This window comes from Athene noctua, chromosome 1 (genome assembly GCF_965140245.1).
Source record: "Athene noctua chromosome 1, bAthNoc1.hap1.1, whole genome shotgun sequence".
NCBI lineage: Eukaryota > Metazoa > Chordata > Aves > Strigiformes > Strigidae > Athene > Athene noctua.
Window position 1 is genome coordinate 178,527,035 of NC_134037.1, and position 21,874 is coordinate 178,548,908.

Genomic DNA, 21,874 nt, shown 5'->3' on the forward strand with positions numbered 1-21,874 from the left:
TCAGAAGTTATGAGGCACTGAACTTGAAGCAGTTTCGGAAGAGGATGATTTTGAAGTTAAAGCAGGCAAATACTGGAACTGGATTTCCCATCTCTGACACACAGCATCTGCGTGATACTGGGCCAGTTACTCTAACTGAAATACTACGGGCAGCCATTCTGTTTGTCTCACGTTTATGGGTTCTCAACTTGTTGGCTATTGATTCAAAATGGTGAAATAGAGCAGAAACTGGACTCGTGTGGATTTGTTACATTGTAGATTTGTCCAGTTTACTCAGGTCTCACCATTCTGTTTTCCCTCAGAAGCATTCCTAGGGATAGATGGCTTTGGTCCCATAGATACAACGACAAGATACAAAAAACACTGAAAAAAGAAGCTGAGCTTTTCAAAATTAGCTTACACTTTTGACAATTTTTATTTTAATATCTGTTAAGGTGGCAAAATTAGCAGTCCCTCCAGATTCCTTCTGCCTGCATCCCGAACCGACTTTAAGACTTTACCTCATTGCAGATTTCCTCTGAGATTTTCCCCGACTTACACGGACCAACACCTACTGTAGATCATGTATGAATATTTGCACAGACCTGTTTAAATACAGCACCTGCTGAAAATGTGTGATAAAAGGGGAAAATTTTTTTCCACAGAAGAAACCCAAAATAGTGTTGATTTTAACAGTGCACAACACATCATAAAACAAAGAAAAACACTTTAAAATACAACAATCTGGAGCAAGAGTTTCATTCACAGAAGGACAAACCGGGCATCAGATGAAGAAAGCAGAATAACCAGTGTCTGCAATAAAACACCTTCCCAATCAGAGGGCTCAATGCAATGTGACTTACAGAGATAAGTTGCGCTTAAGAGAATTCTTGCATTGCCTTTAATTCATGCCAGAGAGCTGATAGGAGGCTGGCCACAGCCCAGCACACACAGAGGTTCTCCCCGCGCGTCTCCCTGCCCTCACAGACAGTGCTGTGATAATTCACACTCCTAGTCCTGAGGGTGAGGAGAAACTTCCCTGTCCCATCCCTCAGCTCCCCAAAGCTGTAGAGCTGTCAGGTTATGTATTCCTTCCCCTATCACTCAAAAGTGGAGCCTCACATGGCTCCTGGTGACATGCTGCCTCTAGGACGATTTCCTTTAGTGTGTTATGAAGGGACAGTAGACCAAGGTGGGGTGTGGAGCGTTGGAGAAGGACGTGGTGACATCTCCAACTCCAAGCATGCAGACAGTGGCTGTAGTCACATCACAGCTGAAAAATCCCCTTTAGCTGCTACTGTCAAGGAAATCATCTTGTTCTGTGAAGTATGGGTAAATTAAACAGTTTCTATCTTCCTTTTTAAAGTTGAAGATTAGAAAATTCCCTAGAGTTCCTCTACCTGACATAAAGAAGGATACACAGATATGCCTGAAACTAGCTCCTGACTCCTGGGTGTAAGTGTGTATCAAAGTTTTGCAGATTCTAAGTAACCCACTACATCTGGTGCTTAAAGATCTATAAAGTATTCAAAGCCAGACCTGAGAAAGAACAGTTATGGTCTTGTTTCTTAGGTGCTGGTAGATGCACACTGTATTAAACCCACTATTTCCTGCTTTAAAACAACCTACCAACCTCTACAACATAAAAGCATCAACAAACTATGGACAACTCCAGATCCATTACCTTGTTAGTTTTATCCTGTGTGTAAAATGTGATAACAGCACTACTTCAACTTAGAAGGCTGTTATAAAGTTAAATTTATTAATGCTTGAAGGAGTTATGAAAGTACTACAGGAAAGCCATCATGAAAATTAATTAGCCTGCCTTGAAGGCAAGATTTGAAGAATGTACAGTGAATATGAAATGAAAGATTCTACTTTACATGATGAAAATGAAGAGAAACACTGAAGAACTATACATTAATTAAACACATCCTTTGCAGGATGAGGCAGAAGCCCTGCAGAAAAAACACTCCACAAAGGTAATTTAAAAACTGACTCATATCACATACTACATATGATAATATGGGGGAGGTTTTTGTCTTTGGAGCTTTAATCTTTTCCGTGCAGTTTCCTTAAGTTTACTTTAAAATCTTTCTTTCACTGCATGACTTCCAGTCTGAATACCGGTGAGGCTGTGAGCCAGCTACAAGAGGAAATTACAGTCATAGGAGACTACTCATTGCCCTGTGTGACACGCTACACTTAGGGGCTTCATGACAGCTTCATGCTGGCTTGAGAGCCAGCACCAGCAGGCTCACGTTCCCCAGGGTAGATTCTCCTGTGGTTCTATCCGTCCCTCTCTACCCAACCACCAGCTCCTGCCCGAATACCCTCCCTGCAGATACTCTCATACCCCCTTCCTAGCTTGTGGCCATACTCCTCCATCTTTTCCTGTCCCTTTGTATCCCCCACATTTATTCCCCGCTTTCCTAATTCCCAGTCCTGCAAACACATCCTCTGTTTCCTTTCCCTCAGCACTAAGCCCATGTAACTCGCACAGAGACCAGCTGTTCTGTCGCGTGTGTTTGTTAGGCACCAGTAGGCTAAAGATCAGTTAAGGTTAGAGGAGAGCCTTCCTTCTTTTGGTTTTGTTGCCAAAGGAGACCCTGGAAACCAGGAGGCACAGCTACAGTAAAACAAGTAGGATTTTTCTTCTGTAACATGAGCAAAATAGCGCAATTTCTTCTTTAGACAGGTAGAATAATTTTAAGTGCAGTCCCTTGACAGTTTACCCTGAGAAACAGCTGACATGAAAAGTGTCAACTGACACTTTTAAACTTGGCAGAGTGATAACAAAAATGAAGTCTTTCACTGATAAGGCAACATTAGGAGTAATTGTTACTATACACACCAACAAAAACTCAATCTGTCTAGTTCAATTTCGAGGTGTGTGAATCCAAACAGGAGGACACCACTTGAATGGATAGATGGGAAGACAAATTGACCAGCGCACTGAGTAATTTGCACATGAAAAGAAATAGCTATTTACTGGGAGACACATCAGGAATACCAAAACAAATGCTTTTCCCTCAAAAAAAATGAACGGTAAATACTTCTCTCCTTCACCCTCTTATATTGACTATCGTCTGTATTTTCAGCTAAAGAATATAATGGAAATATAATTGCTAGACAAAAAGAACAGACGGACTAAGAATGGGGAGTGGGAGGCTTAAACACATCTTAAATTTCAGTTTTGGTAAACTGGCATTGAAGATGAGGCAATAAGGTGTTTGGCATCTCTTCTGGCAACTGGTTTCGAGGCGGTGGAACAGGAGCTGCCCCAAGGCCATGCATGTTCCTGTACCGCTGTGGCATCCCCACATGGTCAAAGCAACAGCACAAAACAGGCAAGTGGGAGAAAAACAGCTCTGCAAGCTGTGTGTTAAGACTTCTAGGGTTTTTTTGACCTCTAGCATATAAACTTTTAGGAGAATAAAAGACGACTCTCCCGAGTATGGAACGGTGCTGCGGGGCCATTTGCAGGCCTGTGCGTGGGGATGGCCCTGGGGGGAATGGCGAGCAGCCGCCGGACCAGGAGGACACGCTGTGCCTTCCTCTGGTACCGTCGGTTCCACCGAGGCGGGGTGCAGCTGTGAACAGCGCACGGAGCCTCCTGGGTGGAAAATTCTGGAAAAACCTGAGAAAAATGGCAGGACCTGCCGGAAAGCCGGAGGGCACGTTGCCTGGCTCTCCGAGATAAACCGAGTAAACGTGCCGGGTCACCCGCGCACAGGCCCGGCCGCGCCGCCTCGTCTCACGGAGCGCAGCCCGGCGGGGCGAAGTGACAAGCGGGCGGCGGGCCAGGCCTTCCCCCCCCACCGGGACCGGCGGCGCCCCGCGGCCAGGCCAGGCCCGGCCCTCCCCGTCCCGCCGGCCGAGGTGCCGCGCTGCCCGGCGCAGCTGCCGCAGGGGCCAGGGTGGGGCGAGGCTCTACCGAGGGGCTGCCGGCGGGACCCCCCTTCCCTTCCCTCCCCTCCCCTCGCCCTCAGCGCCTCGGGGCGGGGCAGCGGCAGCACCTGGGGGCGCGGAAGCTGCCCTGCCCCGCCCCGCGCAGGCGGCACCGGGCGCGGAGCTGCCACTGAGCGGTACCAGGCTGCTGCCGTGCCCGGCCCCACTCCCGTTCCCGCTCCTCCCCACCCGCCGCGCCGTGTCAGGTGCCGCGGGGCGGGCAGTGCGCCTGTGCGGCGGCCGCTGGGCGCCGCGGAGCGGAGCGGAGCCCCGGCGGCGGCAGGACGCGGCGGTGGCCACCGTCCGAGGAAGATGGCGGAGCCGGGGGCTGCGCGCAGCTACCCGCGGGCGACAGGTAGGGGATGAGGCTGCGGCCCCGCAAGGTGCCAGAAAACGGCGGCTCTCCTGCCCTCCCGCCTTCCTCAGCTGCCCCCGGCGCTGTCCCGTCCCTTCGCGCCCCGGGCCGGGGCTGCCGGAGCTCAGGGGGGAGGCGGGCGGGGGTCACTCCGCCGCCCGCCCGGCAGGTGCTTGTCGGCGCGGCGCTGAGCAGGCGGCGGCGGGAGGGTCCGGCCGCCATCTCGGGCCGGGTCCGGGTCCGCCGCGGGGCGCGGAGGTGGGGGCGGCCCCGGCCCCGCGGAGGGAGGAGGCGCGTTGTCCTCGGCGGGAGCCGCGGGGGTGCCGGCGGTTGGCGGCTCGGGGGGGGGGGGGGGGGGCACACAGCGAGTCTCGCCCGAGGCCCCCGGCGTGCCCCTCCGCTGGCGCCGCCTTTGTGGTGCGGGAGGTGTTTGCCATGAGGTGGCTTTTGTGCGGCAGGTCGGGCTCGGCCGGCAGCCGCGTGTGCCGCCGCGATTTCCCCGACCGCCGGCGGTGCTGCCGGGGAGGGCGGCAGCTTGGTTTTGCCCCGAAGTGGAGAGCGGGGAGGGAACGATTTAGAAACCTAATTTTCAGCGGTGCCTGGGCCTGTCTGTGCTGGTTAACCAACCCGGGCAGCAAACTGGTTGAGCTGGTATCGAGCGTGAACACCTCTGAGCCCTTGTATAGGCATGGCTCCGGTTAAGGTTCCTCCTCGTTGCTCGGTGAACGTAACTTATAATTTCTGAAGACGAAAAGGGTGTGTGGAGTTGTATGTGGCATGGGATCAACTCCCCCAGCACCTGATCGGGCCAAGGATGGTGGTTGTGACCTTAGCTCCTGGCCTCGGTGTAGGTGTTAGGGTGGGTCTGGTGGCTTTTTCTTCACAACCTCTCCCTGGTTCGAACTGTGAGGTGAGCGGTGATTAAGGTGTTAGGCAGCTGCTCATTATACTGTTACCTTAATTATCTGATATGGGGCTTTGCTTTGTGGATGGCAAACCATCTAAACCCGGGGTGTAAGAGGGAATTAGTTTTCCTCTTGTCCTCAGCCACTGTAGTTTCTAAAAGTAGCTTTGCGATTTCTTTGGGAGATAAGGAAGTAGTAGTATCCCAGATTTATGGAGTGGGAAGATGAATCCGAGTCTTTGACTTTTCTGAGGTAACCCTGTGTGGGGAGCCAAGGAGGGAGTTGGGAATGCCTGTGGTTGCTGTTCGTTGCCTTCCTCCTGTGCCCAGCAGTCACAGCTTCTGCTGTAAGCAGTTGCAGTTAAGCAGCTAAGCACTTCTAGGTCATGGGTCTCCATTTTTTCATGTTTCACATGAAAGAGAAGGGAGAAATATTAATGCTCAAAATTTATATTTGTGACTTTTTTTATGTCATCTTTCTAAAGCTTAAGGAAATCTGCCCAATATTCACTTGTACTCTTTCCAGATGTTTTATTTTTTGTATTTTCCTATTTTATACTTTCTAACTTCAGAGGCAAATGTTGCAAAAAGGCTTTGCTCATTATATAGATCAGGACATCATCTATTTTTCACCCTGTATGAGATTGAGAATCCATAGAAAAGGCAGCATGTGGTATAATTAAAGATGATATCAAACAAACAAGTGTAATCACTTGTGGTCAAGCATTGACACTTGAACACTAATGCCCAAGCACAGCCGAATATAGTGGTCTCAGTCAACTCTGTTAATTTGACTTGGCTGCTAGAAGATAATAGATGTGAAAGGTAATAGGTGTGGAAGATTGTGTGTGTGGTTACAGACAGCAATGTGGATGGGATTTGGATCTCTTACAGCAGAGAATGAGCTTTTACTGGGACACAATTATCAATTTTGTAGCAAGCACAACAGCTACTAATGCAAATTGTTTACATGGATGTGGAAATGATGCTCTTTCAATTCACATGTTTGTATGTACATCTTGGTCTTGGAGTCCTCATCTTGTTCATAGGGATAGAATGAATCTAATCTTGTTGTTCTAAAGTTAAATGTTCTTCCCACTGTGTTGCCCCCTAGAAGTGTGCTGCCCCAGCAGCGGGTGATGGCTGCAGCAACCTTCCCCCTTCCCAAACTTTGTAGTTCTCTGATAGCACCTGAGTTTTGGTCGCTGGTGTCCTCCAGTGCTGAAGGTATCACTAGGATGGCAGTGAAAGTGAGGCACCAGATTTAGCTTGTCCATTACTTCAGACTGCCCAGATCAAGCTGTAACAAAGAAGCCACGGTAAGGGAAGGTATCTGCATCTCTTGACTGTTAGGGAAGAGACTGTTGTTCAGTGGGTTATAATTCTGCAAAAAGTAGAAAACTCTGTGGCACAAGCAAATAGTTTTTGCAGAGCCCTTTGTCAAAAATCAAAGGCATGTGGCAAATAATAGAGATGCTACAGCCTGAGAAGACACTGCAGGAATCTTTTCGTCAGGGAGGGCATTAGGTGACCAAAACGTAGGCATTATTGCTGCTGTAGTAATGGTAATGACCAAATAGGATTTGAAGGACAAGCTGGTGAGTATTGAATGTCTTCACTTTTGCTTCCCAGTGAAATTTGCTTAATGTATATTCTGAGAGCTTAAAATGCTGAACACTTCGGTTTTTCAGAGCAAAATATATTCTTCCTTAGAGAAAAGTTGGTCAGCCCTTAAAGTATTTAAGAAAAGACTGTGTTGTGCCAACTTAGGCTGTGTATCACAAAAACAGTTTGTGTGAAAGTTCATGTGTGTATTTCTTTAAAAAATGCTGTGTGGGTTTTTCTTGATAGCAGTGCTTTTTCAATTGATTTCTTATTGGCAAAAATGATGTGAAGAAAGTATACTTACACTCTTTTTTTGTAGTATATTATTTTCTCTCATATGTGGACATTCAAGCTTGTTTATTGCAAGGTTAATTCATGTGACGTTACCATTTGCAAGTATAGGGTTTAGTTCAGAGCAGTTAAGTACACTACATCCTCTCAAGGTTATTGCTTTATTACTTAAAATATCGTAACACTGACAGGCTTTACTTCTGTCCTTTCAAAAAAAAAAAAAGTCAGATCCCTTTCCAACTGTTTCATTAAATTGCAGTGGAAAAAAAAAAACCAAACCCATGCCTTTGAATTCTAAAATTGCAGAAATAAAAGGAAGGTATGTTGCTTGAAATATGCATTTTAGGAAAGTGAATCATCTGAAAGCTGTAGTGTTTTAAGACACCATTATGTAGTGTCACATACCTACAGCTGCTTTGATGACTGGTGTATCCATAGCAGTGGAAATGCATTAGGGATGCTTTTTTTAATATTAGGTAATTATTTCTAGACATGCTAGTTGAAGGAGCATGTACATATTTAATGTAAATGAAATGATATATCCTGCATGTTGATATTGTATGAAGGTTTATGTAGTAAGGCACATCTTGTCTCATGAATAAATAAAATGCAATTACAGCTTTCTTAGTTATTGGTCTTTTAATGTGTGTGGAGCAAAACCGACAGGGGAAATACTTTTAAAATGTTACCCACATCTATCATTCACTTACTTTTCTGTAGCCTTAAAATGCATTTGTATGAGCAGGGCTTTTAATTCTGTTTAATTATGGTTTAATAATGTTTAGGTGATTAAAAAAAAAAATCTTACTGCCTTCTTGTGTGTTCACCTCTGTCAGAAGGTCCCAGTGTCGGTATTGTTGTGTAGCTTGTTTGGCTCTTCTCTGTTCCAGTTATCTTGACCACTCCTCATGAAACCTGGTTTTTGCACCCCCTCTCTAATAGGGAATTGCAGTTTTCAGCCCTTCATTTATGACTGGCTGAAGCTGCTGAGCAGATCCTAGAAGCAGTTATTCTCAGTTTAAGTTCTATATCCACTTATGTGTTATGTTGTTTTGTTTTTTTAAAGTATTGTTTGTATAGAATTTTTATAAATAACTGGATCATACAGGTTGGGGGAACATACAGCTGATCAGGAAACTAATGCAAATTATGGGAATGCTAACTGTGCTGAGTATCAACCAGCTCAATTGCCACCTGCCTGCTTCCATCTTCCTCCTTTAATTGGCTCTCAGAGTTCTCAGCCTGATAACTTTGGGTTGTTTGAGCTCTGTGTATCTTCTAGGTCGTCTTTGATCTAGTTACCTTTCAGGTGATGTGTGTGTGACAGGTTATACTTGGCAATCAGTGTACTGTGGTCCAGTGATTCGGGTCAGTAAGTATGCTAAATACACCTGTTTTACACAGACAAATTTAACTTTCTTGTGAATATCTCCTACTGACTGAGGGGGAAAATCTGGATTATATGCTTAAATAATGGAAGCAGTAATGCTGTAACTCAGCCAAGGTTATTGCACTAATCAAAAGGAAAGTTCTTTCAGTACTGCAATCGATTTATTTTTTTTTTTAACCTGCATGGTTTATGACATTTAGATACTATCAGAGTTATTTTGCTGTAATTGACTTGTGTTTGGTATTTCCGTTACAAGTCGATATATATTACCTGTGTAGTTTTTGTGGCTGGAATTAGTACATGTAAGAGCATCATATGTGTTAGTTTTCCCAATATACTTGTGTTCAAGCAGCTTACCCAGTGAAGAAAGTGACTTGAAATCTTGGTTAAGCACGGAGATATTTTACAGCATATTACCCTGGACTGACTTTAGATAGATATTTAGAAATACCTTTCACTGTATTCTATCTCTACAGTGATGAATGATGAAGTATGGGGGTGTAAAGGTAAGAGGTAAGTGGGTTTCACAAAGTGGAAATCTATCTAACCATTAAAAGGGAAGAAAAGGTTATTATCTTATTTAAAGTACTGTATAACACATCTGCCAGACTTTGTGCCTGTCATTCAAATAATGTACTTTTTTTTTTATTCAATTGTATCACTAAACCGTCAAGATCGTAAAACTCATAACACCCTGCACTCTGCAGGTCTGGATGTTCTAAGGATGTTAGTAAAGTACATCTTGTTGCAGTTATAGTAATCAAAATGTTTCCTACAGAATTGCTTCTGCTTTTGAATTGTCTTGTGTGTTCTGTGCATGTATATACATTTTAGGCTTTCTGCAGATGTAATGAATTAATATGTTAACGTGCCTGTTAGTTACAGGAAGAAAATGAAACTAAGATGTGACCATTAGATGAATCATCCACCGGAGTTACACTTTGCTTTAGCTGTTAATATCTGTCTCTTCTGTGATATGAAGTCTTGTGAAGTATGTACTTGTTTTCATTTTCTGTATTATTTGCGTATATCATTTTTGCTTACCAAACTGTGTGGAAATGTTTTGCCCTAAATTCTGGGGCATCAGTTTCTCTTTTGCACTCAAATATCTGGCAGTTTTTGCTAGTGCTTTCATGTGTTTGTGTCTGTTTTCCTTTGATCAAGAGGAAGCTGATCATTCTTGGTATTAAGGTGCTACAGACAAACGTCTGCTTTGCTGAGATTGATAAAGGATTTCTGTGATCCTTGCATAAATTTCAGTTATGTAGCAGGTAGGCTCCTCTTGGGTTTTTAGCCTCTTTTCAGTGAGAATGTCTGAAGCAGTCATGACTAGGAGAATTCCTGATGTTGTGCAGGGTTTGCACGGTTGCGTTGTGATAGCTGTTTGCTTTGAAGTAATTTTGCTTTAATCTAAACTGTTTGTTTCTCAGTGTGCCAAAGTTTATTCTTTCACTGTGGTTTCATACTGCTTTTCTTGGCAAAAATAAAGGTGCCAGTAGCAAACTTTTCTTATTAATGTTTCACTGTTGTTAAATTAATTCTTTTACAATATGGAAACTGCAGCTTTTTGTGTTCCAGTGTTACACATATGTGCTTTTATCATTGAAATAATTTGAAAAACACAACGTTGAGCTGAATTTCTTGTGGCGATTTAACAAAACAGATTGTTCCTGTGCATCATACAATATTTAACTTCTTGTACTTTCTGTTTTCCATTACAAGAGTAAATACGTATTTGGTGCAATCTTGGGCATTCGGATTCTTTTTCTGATGTGTGAAAAATCTGAAAACTCTTCTTTTCCTGGACTTTGAGTACGGAAATAGATGAATTGTTCAAGCTTTTGAAGTCAACTCCTTCACTAATAATTACATCTGTTGCTTTGTAAAGTCCTTCCTATGTGCTTGCATTTGCCTTCCAAGAGGACCAGTCCACTGGATATGTATTAACTTGGTTTGATATGATGAGCGTTTTAGTCTGGGGTGCCTTCTGAGTTGGTACTTCACACCAGAGCTGGTTGCCTGTTGGCCTCGTGCACACATTAATGTGTCTACTTGCAGAAAAATGGATTTTATGTGCCATAACCTTAGCACCATCACTGGTGAACTGTGCATCCGACCATTTTAGAATAATAAAGCATTGTGAAGCTTCATAGAGCTACTTTTCTTTGTTGAATAATTTCTCTTAGTTTTTCCTAGCAGTGATTTTAATGAATAAAATGAGGCTCTAGAATTTATCACTTCTACTTGAGGTTTTGATAGGATGGAAAAGGATGCATTGGATAAAAAATACTGTGTATCTGTTTGTGGATGCAACTGTAGAAGCATCTCAAAAAATCTTCAAGAAAATAGTAGTAACACTAGTATAGCTGATTGGTTTGTGTGTTTTAATGCCAGATGCTGGAGGACGTATTGTGGTTTTGTTTCAATTAGGTAAGATCTGGAGGTATGCCTTGCTTGGTTCAATCTGTATGAATTATCAAATTATTTGTCTTATGCCAAGCAGAAGCTAGCAGAACTCTTCTTTATTTCAGCAAAATGTTCATTCATGTATTTGTAGTTTGCAATTAATTTTGGTTGTAGGTGTGGTGGTATACTGAAACTCTTTATGTGGCTTTGATCAGAAAAGACAGATACAAATTTTCCAAAGGCGATGTGACATGCCTGAGTTTAACTACAGCAAGAGTGCTGCAGGGGTCTTCCCTTGCCTAGCCAGGGAGAGCACTGCTGCTTTTTCACTTCAGCAGTAAATCAAGTGATAGTTTGAAGAGTACTCCAGGCTGAATAAACTAGCCTTGATTATTGAGTTGAAATAAACTTCAATATACAATTATATTGTAAGTAAAATAAACCTTACTTCTAAAAAAAATCCAGTCATATGTAAAAAAAAAAAAGAAAAAATCATATTACTAAACTGGCTACATGACAAGTCACAGAAGGGCCTTTTATCCCAGAAGGGAAAATAGGATGATATTGCTGTGTTTACCCACGCTTCATTACTGTGATTTTACATATTTTAAGCAAAGGGGTTTAATTTCCCTTCCCTCGGGAGGGTGGTATCAGCTAATGGGAAGTGCTTTCCTTTTCCTGTTGCTGGTGAGTTGCCTGCTCTCACCACTCATTTTCATTCCCTTGTTTTTGTTGAATGTGGCACCTCAGTGTGTGTACAGACCCACTTTGTGTCAGGGAAAAGAGACCTCAGGGAGAGGACTGAAAACCTGCTGTTTGGGCTCTTAAAATGTTAATAAACAGTAAGCCAGTTATGGCTTCTAGAATAAATGATGGATGCACTGGTTCTCCTTTCCGTGTCCTAAAGGGAAGAGGGAGTGGAGTAGGGCTTTACTTTTAGTTTCCTGACTTCCAGTACTGTGCTTCAGCCACAGGTCATCTTTTCCCCATATGCTTAATGGTCTATCAATAGATGTGTGTATTTACATTATGTTTCCTGGGTTTAGTAGCACTAAGTGCTGTGGTTCTAAGTGGACATGGCAATTTTCAATAGTCATAAGAAGTGGTTTAATGGTGCAATGAAATAAATGGGTGGCCTTCCTCTGACATAAATCGTTTTCTTGATGAGGTTCTGGATGAGGATGCTGGATTGCAGGATTGTGGTCCAGGATGTGTTGTTTCATGGCTCTTTGAGGCCAGGTTATGGCATGAATGAAAATGCTTGAGTGATGCATAGGAGAGGGATTGTTTATAGAAAGTATTATGCAGAAAGGTTGGATTTCTGTGGCATTATCAATTTACAGAACTGAAAGAAAATCTGAAACAAGTAACTGCACAGATTATTAATATTATTTGAGGCATTTACAGATAATGGGAAGGGTGTGTTTTTCATAACAGTTTTTATAATCTAAGGGCAGTTCTGCATTCCCCCCCCTCCTCAGCCAATATTTTTTCCTCCGATTTGGTTTTTTTTTCTGCTCTGAGATTTTGTAGTATCTGTTCTTATACCATAGTCACTGCTTGTATCTAGTCTTCCTTTAAGTCTCATGCTGTCAAAGGGTGTCTTAAAAAGAATAGGTAGCCTGTCTTTGAATCTAATATAGTTAATCTGTGATGAAGTTGTCTAAGTGATGTGTGAATGGAACTGAAAGTCATGTTACACAGTACAAGCACGTCCACTTTCAAATCCAATTTTTGTCATGACTGCTCGGTTTGTAATGCTGAAAACTAAAGGAGATCTTCATGCAACCAAGGTTCCTTGCAATGAATGCTCCCTAAAGCATAGTGACAAGCTTACAGGCCAAGTAGGAGCCCAAAAGGTGTTTAAAATAGCACAGTATTGTTCCTAGAAGACAACTGAGTTCTCTGTTGATGGAAAACCCCTGCAATGCATAGATCTTCTCTTGCCTACTTGCTGATAATGGTGCGCCTATGCTGTTGATAAACTGACATCCTACTAGGTTAACTCTTGGATTTTTATAAGTTGGCTTTTTATTTTTCTCTCTAAGGCTGTTTTCGTACTTCACCATTCTGATCCGCTTGCCCCCGCCCACAGGGTCATAAGGATGGCCATTTTAATCAAAGCAACAGGTCTCCATCACTGCTCTGATTTCTCCTGTGACTAGAAGACATTGAGGGTAGGGCATAAGATCACAGCAAGCATATGGTATGCTTCCTGGTGTCCCACAAATTACAGTTCCGGGAGCTAGAGGTGTATCCAGAAGACTTAGATATCTTCCGTCTATATATATTTCTATGTATATTTCCATGCTCTAGCCTGCTCCTCACTCCAGCTTCGCAATTACACTCAGTGCAGTAATTGATTTTTGCTCTCTGTGCTCCAGCAGAGCTCACCCTGCTCACCCTGCTCCATCCAGTCTTAGCAGTGGAGAGAGAGAGAAAAGTGTGATGCCAAGGAGGAGGCTGGGCCCATCAGATGGGCTCTGGCAGGAATCGACCTCTCACCAGCCCACCTGCCTCCTGCAGTGGGAGCCCAGAGGGCTAAAGTAGCTCTTAAATTTTTCTTGTGGCAGCTGCAGGGAAGGCAGGTAGACTGGGAAGAGGAAAAAGGTGGAAAGGAAAAGAAAATGCATTCCATGCTATTTAACCTCTGCTTCAGGCATTACTGTTCAGAAATGGAGAATCACCATATCAATGAGCTCTTTGAAAACTGAAGGTAACAAGGAAACAAATAGACTGAGGAATGTTTTCCTAGTCTTTACAGCAGCTATTGGTTAACACGTGTTACAGTATGTTCTGCTTCCCTAAGTTACAGATTCAGAGAAGCAGAGGGGCAGAAGTCCTCAAGATGGTTTTCTAAGGTCTATTTTGACTGAGTCCAGATATCTCCTGGTGATGCACACATCTTGAGAAACTGATGAAAACTCCTACATAAGGTAGTGCTTGGAAGATGTAATTTTTTAATTCTGACCTTCATTCCCAATGGCTGAGAACTGCTGGAGCTGATTCTGTGAAGCAGCATTTCAGGCTGGTTATATGGTACAGTCCTTCATAAAACTGGATAGCTGAAAAGTTCCAAGAAAGAAAACTGTTAAAGATATAGGAAGAACTGTTCAGCAGTTAAAAGCTAGCTTTAACTCCAACTAGATTTGAATGCATTCAGCCCTCACGTTTTGTTTCCAGCTATATGTTCTATTCTGTTATTTCATGCTTTGCCAGAATAAACCCAGTTTGTAGTTCTTCAGTGTCATTCAGTTAAAAAGTGGTTTCAGCATTGTCTGGCAGGTGCTAAGTACTATTTTTAGGGAACAGTAAAATAAATAATTTGTTGGTAGAGCTTGAATGACAACCACTGAATATACAGTTTGGGGTCTCTGGGAATTGAATTTGATGTAGTTTACACAAACTTATAAGGGCTGATGGTGTTTGGTTTGTAGAGAGAAAAATTTCTTTCAGTGTGCATCAGCTAGCACTGCTTTGGTAAGGTGGTGCATGATTTGGCTCCTGGTTCTGCATCTACCCAAGCACATTATACTAAAGTATCTGCCCTCAAGTCTTCACATGTTTCATTTGGCACAAGAATCTCTTAATTTTCTGGTGGTGGTTGACTTTCTCCTTTTTGTTCAGAAATGTTCAGTGCATCAGTAAAAAGGTACCAGAAGCAAAACCAAGAATGTTTCTTAGTCCTCTTGCCTATGGACAGAAACAATACCAAAATGTTTGCTTGCTTGAGAGAACTTAATTTCAAATACCATTTGTGTTCTCATGTAAGAAGTTTGGATGCTCAATTTTCTACTGATTTTTCTTTGTTGTTGTTGTTGGTTGGTAGTTTTAATTCTTCTCAGTGAGCTAAAGAAGGGTGGGTATGCTTGGCTGTTTGTGACAGCATACGTGTAATTTTTGTTTTGCTATTGCCTGTTACCCCAGATGAATCCATTCCTCTTGTTGTTGTCAGTTCAGCATAGAGGAAGGCCATCCTTCTTGTGTGTGCATAGACCTGTTCTTCTTTTTTCCAAGCTTTCCACTTACATGCACAGGAGGGAACGAGACTTTTGCTTGCAACTCTGACTCCTCCTCTTCCCTCCCAAAATATTTACTGGTTTGTTACTTAAGCCAACTCAACCTACTCATCCCTCTCCTTTTCACTTGCTGTGGGTAGGCAGGTTTTTCAAGCCCTGACTCTTATCTTTTGATTTGTATCTACATGTGAAACAATTCTGGAAGAAGAGTGCCGGATTTTTGTGCAAGTGCCGACTTTTATTCTGGTCGCAATGGTGATACAGTGTTCTGTATTCAGCAGAACTACTTTGTGTTGCCACTACCAAACAAAGGCCTTTCCTTGTACAGGTGTGTCCTGAACTTTGATCTGACCACAGTTAGTCTGTGTCTAATCAATCCTGGCATGGAGCTCTATAGTCAGCTGCCTTCTGCTAATAATGCTACATCTGAGGAACGTATCTTTCCAGTGAAGCAAGGTTTGTGGACAGATAACCTCCTTTTTATTAGACCAACCAGTTACAGTCCAAACAAGCAAGCTTTCTTGCCCATCGATCTGGAGAAGGAGCAACTGCATCCTGGTTCATTTCATGTAGAAGCAGAGAGGAGAAAACAATATGGTAAGTGGATGTGGGAGCCTTGAGGCTCCTTTGGCAGCAGAGAATTCCTGTTCTTACAGAGGCACGGGATGTTGTGACCCAGCCTTTTATATTGGGATGCAGCACCTGTGCTGTTTTACTTCGCTATAGGTGTGCTGCATTGTGGCAGCTGCTGCTCAGGGTGGTTCTGTTCAACTTGGTGCAGGTTCTAGATAAATGTTAGTCAAGAAGGAAAGAATAAAATTTCAGATGTTTGATTTACTTTGAAAAGTATTCCAGTATGATTCCTGAATTTGCAGGGTGAATACTGCTATTATATTTCAAGAAGTATTGACTAGATGAAATTAAGACTGATCTCTTGAGATATAGAACAAAGTGTGGAATAAGCAACTGCTGCTGTGCTAGTATTACTGCTGATGGGTTTTGGTTTTTTGTGCTTAAGTTGTAATGGCAGACTTCCAGATTAGTAAAAGAAAATAAAACTGATGTAAATAAAGAAAAAAACCCCCACCTTTTTGACATATCTTTCTTGTCAGTATGTTTTGATCCAGGATGCATACTTCCATGATTTTTAAAAGTAACTTAGCCAAGAGAGAATCACTGACATACAGTATCATTGTATGCAGTTTTCAATTTCTTGTTGTAAATGCTGTAGCTACTATATTTTTGAATGCAGTTTCTCACAGTAATTGCTAGATATTTATCAATTTCTAAATGCAGTAAGTACATTTAAGTAGACATGGCTCTTGTTTTATATACTGCAGTTGATTTGTTACCTAGATTTTTCACTTGTTCGCACTGTATAGTGAACGAAGAGATAAATGACACTACTGGTTAGCTTCCATGAAAAACGTGATACAGTCTCCTCTTTCCTTGCTTTGAGAGCCGCCTTTGTCAGGGAGAAATGTCAAATGCAAGCTTCCTGGAAGAAGTAAAAATGTCAGCCATAATGCCTGTTGGCAAGCGTTGGATTTTTAGTTCTGAATGTGGTGGGATATACAGCACCAGACTGTGGGCACATCTGGAGCTAAACTGCAACAGGCAAGCATGTTGCTGTGGCTCTTTTTGCATGGGCTCTGCACATTGGGACTCTGCTGGTATAGGCTTCTACCATTTCTTTAGTAGAAAGGAATTTAACAGTGTCAAGTGTATTGTATCACTAAGGCAGTAGCAGCTTCGCTGTTTTTTTGTGAGAGTTTTATGGAGGATTTTAGGGTTAGGAGAGTAGAAGAGATCCTGCTGCCACATACAGCATCACCAAATATCAGATCTATTCCTAGCACATCCATGCTGTCCTTCAGTGTTTTGGGATTTAAGTTACGAAGTTAGAGATATACAATAGTTACCTGAAAAAACACCTTTTCTCTTACTTAGCTGATATGTGCTTCCCATCGGGAGCTGTAACTGGAACCCGCTGTCAGAGCCTTATGTGCCCAAGGGCAAGTTTTTTCAGTGCATTTGAAGAGAAGGGAATATATAAGGCCATGTACAACTGCTTAGTTTCAGAACTGAGAGCTTTTTAAAATCATTATAAAATTATTGTTCATATTTAGCCTTGTTTTATTCCTCTTGACGAAAAGTTCACAACAGTGTAAATAAAAGGGGGGAAAATTTAAGGTTCTGTTTTGAGTATTGTGTAAAATATCCTTAAAAGTTTTTTGCCTTTCAAAATAGTATGTATTTTTATCTCCTACACAGATTGCCTGCTAAATATAGAGAAGTAGCAGCTCTTTTAACACTTCGTTTGTAACATGAGGGCATGTGCTTTTTAAAATGATTGGCAGAACAGCAAACTGCCAACAGAAGGAGTGAGGTTTTTTCTGTGAAGCACAGACACATGTGGGAGATGGAAAGTTAATCCAAGCAGATACGGTAAGCTATCGAGTAAGTTGGGAGATTTCCCTTACTAGTTTCATGTCTCATTTTTTAAATTATAGCTTGCTGAAAGGTGTGTAGCAGTTTCATTTGACAGAGTGAGAGTAGTAGACAAATGTGTGTGGGGAGGGGAAGTTTGCAAAAGTATTTTAAACTGTGTCCTCATACATGTGTGTGGAGGCAGGGGGTAGACTACAGGGAGGTGTATGTTAGCAGGGATAGTGAAAACAGTCCACTGCAGAAAGAGTTGCAAGTAATGAGTGTGCAGCTGGCGGTTTTTGTTTTGGTTTGGTTTTGGTTGTTTGTTTTTTTTGTTGTTTTTTTTAGAAGCTCTAGAAGGAACATAAAGCTGAAGGTGGTTGCCTCCCTTGGGGTCCTGATTGGTTAGGGAAGGTGATAGGGGAAGAAACTTTAACCACAATAAAGGCACATCTTTGACTTGATTTCAAGGAGGTGAGAAGGTGGGGTATCTACAGTTCAAAGCTGGGATACTGAGCATCCACATGTCTTGCAAATGAGCCTTATGCTGGGGAGACAGTATAAACAGCAGTGAGGCAGTGTGAGGTTAGCCTCAACTTGTTGCAATTGTGGAAAGCTTTGAGTTTCAAAAACCTTCTCTGTATTTGGAATATTTTGTGCAAAATATTAGTATTATTCGTTTTATGCCTGTTGTTAACGCTATGGAAGCCTTAATGATGACCAACACAAACCATGGTTGAGGTAGCATGCAGAGCATTGACAGATTTGATGTCAGTAGTAAGGAAGGAGTCCATTTGCTCTTTGTTTTTCTGTAGGAGCTTTTAGGTTCTGAGCAAACAAAATCTCTGCTTCAGATATACATGGGCAAGTTCTGCCAAATTATTTAGTGATTTTTCTGTGCAGCTGCCTGTTCTCTGAAGAACAGTGTCAGCGAGGGGAAAATGGTAGGAAACCCACACTGATGTTTTGTTGTGGGGGGAAGTACAGAAAAGGGAATGCTTATTTACATGTAGCATGTTCTTTTATGTAGCTGATGGTACCAAGACATAACTGTAACTATGTTTATGTTACCAATAATGATCAATTGATATTGTTTTACCTAAGCCTTTTCATGATGCTCTGATTTTTTTTTTTCTCCCAGATTGAGTACTATACTGTAAAAAATCATTATTAGTTGAAGTCACTAACTCGCGATATTTGCTCTGATGTTTCCTTTTCTGCTTAGCTTACTTAGTGGGATTTGAGTTTTGCAATGAAGATACGTTTCCTAATTGGTGATTGTGACTTGATCCCCTAGAAGGATATAGAGCTTTTCAGTTTGCTTGAATAAAAAAAAAAAAAAGAGGGGGGTGGAGAGAAGACATTGGAAAGCAGGTGGGTGTGTTTTGTTTTTAGAGATGTTGGCTTAAAAGCAAGAAAAAAGCTCATCATTTTAGTGTCAAAGCTCTGAAACATTATGGAGGAATAAACAAGCATTGAACCAGTTAATGTTTTGTAGTGCATTATCTAGCATGCTTCTTACAAGAGGATTAAGACTATGTTATTACTTTTTTAAGATACTGGGATACCATGGGTAAAGCATGGAACTATAACCTAAATTTCTCAAATTTTAATCTTGCCTGTGTACTATTTCTGCAGCTATCCTCTCTCCTCAACTGTTGCAAAAACAGCTTTTGCTGTTGCTAATAACATTTTTATAATGCTTTCCAAAAGCTGATTCAATGTATTAAGACAGGTAAAGGTTGTTCATTTGGAGATATTAATACAGTTTTTTCTTGCCTCAGAAGTTTGTCTTCTCTGTGGTTAGGAGGATTGAACTTCTTTTATGAATAGCTATAGTTTGCATGGAAAAAATCTCGAGGGATCTGTTTTTTTGAGCAATACCTCTTTATGTCAAGTGTAAAATGAAGGCCAAAGACAAAATGGTGAGAAGAGGGCATTCCTGTTCCCTCTTTTTAACATTCATAAGTGACAAAAGACCTGCTGTAAAATCCACTCTCAACTACAGTTTTTGCAAATACTTTTATTTTTAATAGATCCTGCCTCCTACTACTTAGTTAATAGGAAGATAGTGTGCAGATGTCTATGCAGAGTGGAGAAATCATCCTAGAAGCACAGGGCATGGGCAAACTTGGCGCTCATGAATAGTGCAGGATGTGGGAATTATCTTTCTCTGATGAAATTGCTTTTTTCTCCAGCTGTTTCTGCCATTCTTGAAGAGTTACTTATCAAAAGGTATCTGCTAATATTTCATGGAAGAGGATTTTTGCATTCCAGACACTTGGCTAAAATTGAGCAAAACCATGCTTAATAAAGAATGGTATACATTAATTAAAGAATAAACAGGGTCCATATATATTCTTATTTTGTGAAGAAATGCCATTACAGAATCACAGAATTGTCTAGGCTGGCAAAGACCTTGAAGATCATCCAGTCCAACCATTAACCTCACACTGACAGTTCCCAACTACACCATATCCCTCAGCACTATGTTGACCTGACTCTTAAACACCTCCAGGGATGGGGACTCCACCTCCTCCCTGGGCAGCCCATTCCAATGCCTGACAACCCCTTCTGGAAAGAAATGCTTCCTAATACCTAGTCTAAACCTTCCCTGGTGCAATTTGAGGCCATTACTGCTTGTCCTACCACTTAATACCTGGTTAAAGAGGCTCATCCCCAGCTCTCTGCAACCTCCTTTCAGGGAGCTGTAGAGGGCGATGAGGTCTCCTCTCAGCCTCCTCTTCTCCAGACTAAACACCCCCAGTTTGTTCAGCCAGTCCTCGTATGACCTGTGCTCCAGACCCTGCACCAGCTTTGTTGCCCTTCTTTGGACATGCTCAACAAGCAACTCATAGATTGTCCTCGTGGTCCTGTTACATATTTATTTATAAGTGTGGAAAAATAAGGCGTTTGCATATTGATTTTTATCTTTAGTCAAATCTCTGCTTTTATGAAATAATTTTTTAAAAGGAGCATCCTGCTTCTGTTACATGATCCTAGAAAAAAATCAGTGTATGAGTTTGTATGCCAGAACATCTACTGGATGTGTTGACTTAAAAATCTTTAATCCTGCATGTCAACAGAAAGAAAAATGCAGTTCAGTAAGGCTATTTCTTTATTCTTACATTTTTTTTATTTTTTGTCCTCTGGTAAGAGATTTAACTTTTGCAGATTTTGTGCATATATATATATATATATATATAAAAGAATTTGCAAGTGTCCTGTATTTACTTGTACTTCTCGTAGAATTCTTTTACACATAGTCACAGGAAGAAAATAGCATACATCCCTTTGGTTCATTGGGATTTATTGTCATGATGGGAAAAAGGGTAACGGGATTAAGATTAAATAAAGGTCGAGCCGTTTATGTTAGCATTACTGCACTGCTGTTGTTTCCTAGTGACCTTTTTCAAGCATCACTCTTGCTGTGCTTTCATTAAACTATGAAAACCTTGAGCTCTCCCCGGGTTTATTTCTTATCTCTGAGGTTAACAGGGCGTGAGTGCTGTCTATTTCACGCTGTTCTGAGTGTTCAGCTTCAGCAAGTGCTGAACCTGAAAGTATATATTGGAAAGCTGGAGCCATTACTGTGTTAATTTGTTGAAAATGCTTTCCTGGGAAATGGTGCCTGCTAATGAGCATTTACACAGGTTTGTCACAGGCAAAGAAGATGTCGTCAAGTGCAGATTTGTCAGTGTTAAATCAAGAACTAGGTTCTCTTCATCTATTGTAGGCATTCTGCTTGTTAAATGTTTCAGTTTTGCTGAAATAGGTTTTGAGGCTGTTTCATGTCTTTAGCAGTCCAAGGAGATAATTGTGATATTAAGTGCCTAATACTTTGGTTTGTGTGCTAAGATGCTTTAGCTGGGTTTTTTTCCATCCTTCTCAAAGCTTTGTTATACTGTCCTTTCGTATCCTCAAGGGCTGTTCTGACAGCGAAGGAACACTGCCTTTGTTCAGGAACCCAAAGGCTGGTGATGCAGGATGTAGTCATGTATAAAGGAACTGAAAAATATGAGCTTTATATAGCCTAGTCTGTTGGAAATCCTGGTTTTAGTGTGTTCTTTTAGAAGTCTTTGATACTTTGCTGGAAATTCATCATTAAATATCCCTTCCCTGGAGGGATCTGTGTTCTGCCTAATGTTCTTCCTTTGTTATCAATAAAAATGTAGAATTTTGAGATTTTCCCCCCCCCAATATTACATATAATAGCAGTGCGGGCAGATTTATCTGCGGTGTCAGTTTTCAGTTGTTAGTAAGCAGGCAGATGAAGACAGGTGGTATTTTGAAAACACCTGTAGAAAATCTTCCCATTCTCTGTATGCACCCTAATGCCTCCCTGGTAGGAGAGTGCACAAATAGTATTACTGGGCATGATTAGATTCTCTGCAAGAGTTCATCTGACTTCTGGCTGCCCTGGTTGTCTTGGGCTCTCTTTAAGTAGAGTGGAATAGGCACTTCTAAATTCCTTCCTCAGGAGGAGGTGGTGGGTCCTCGAAGTACCCTTGCTCTTCAGCAAGTGAGTGAGAGGGAAGCTGAGA

General features: G+C 41.9%; 1 protein-coding gene across 10 annotated transcripts in view; it reads left to right on the forward strand.

The window, feature by feature from the left end:
* Positions 1–4,109: 4,109 nt before the first annotated feature.
* Positions 4,110–21,874, forward strand: part of MAP7D2 (MAP7 domain containing 2) — a 92,197-nt gene continuing 74,432 nt past the window's right edge. For 3 of the 10 annotated variants that reach the window (XM_074906220.1, XM_074906276.1, XM_074906285.1), the window contains exon 1: positions 4,113–4,285. In XM_074906220.1, coding sequence (XP_074762321.1) covers positions 4,243–4,285 — 43 coding nt within the window. In that variant the 5' untranslated portion in view covers positions 4,113–4,242. Of the gene's footprint in view, positions 4,286–21,874 lie in introns of all 10 variants that reach the window. The other 7 variants (XM_074906192.1, XM_074906201.1, XM_074906248.1 and 4 more) reach the window with 5 other exon arrangements.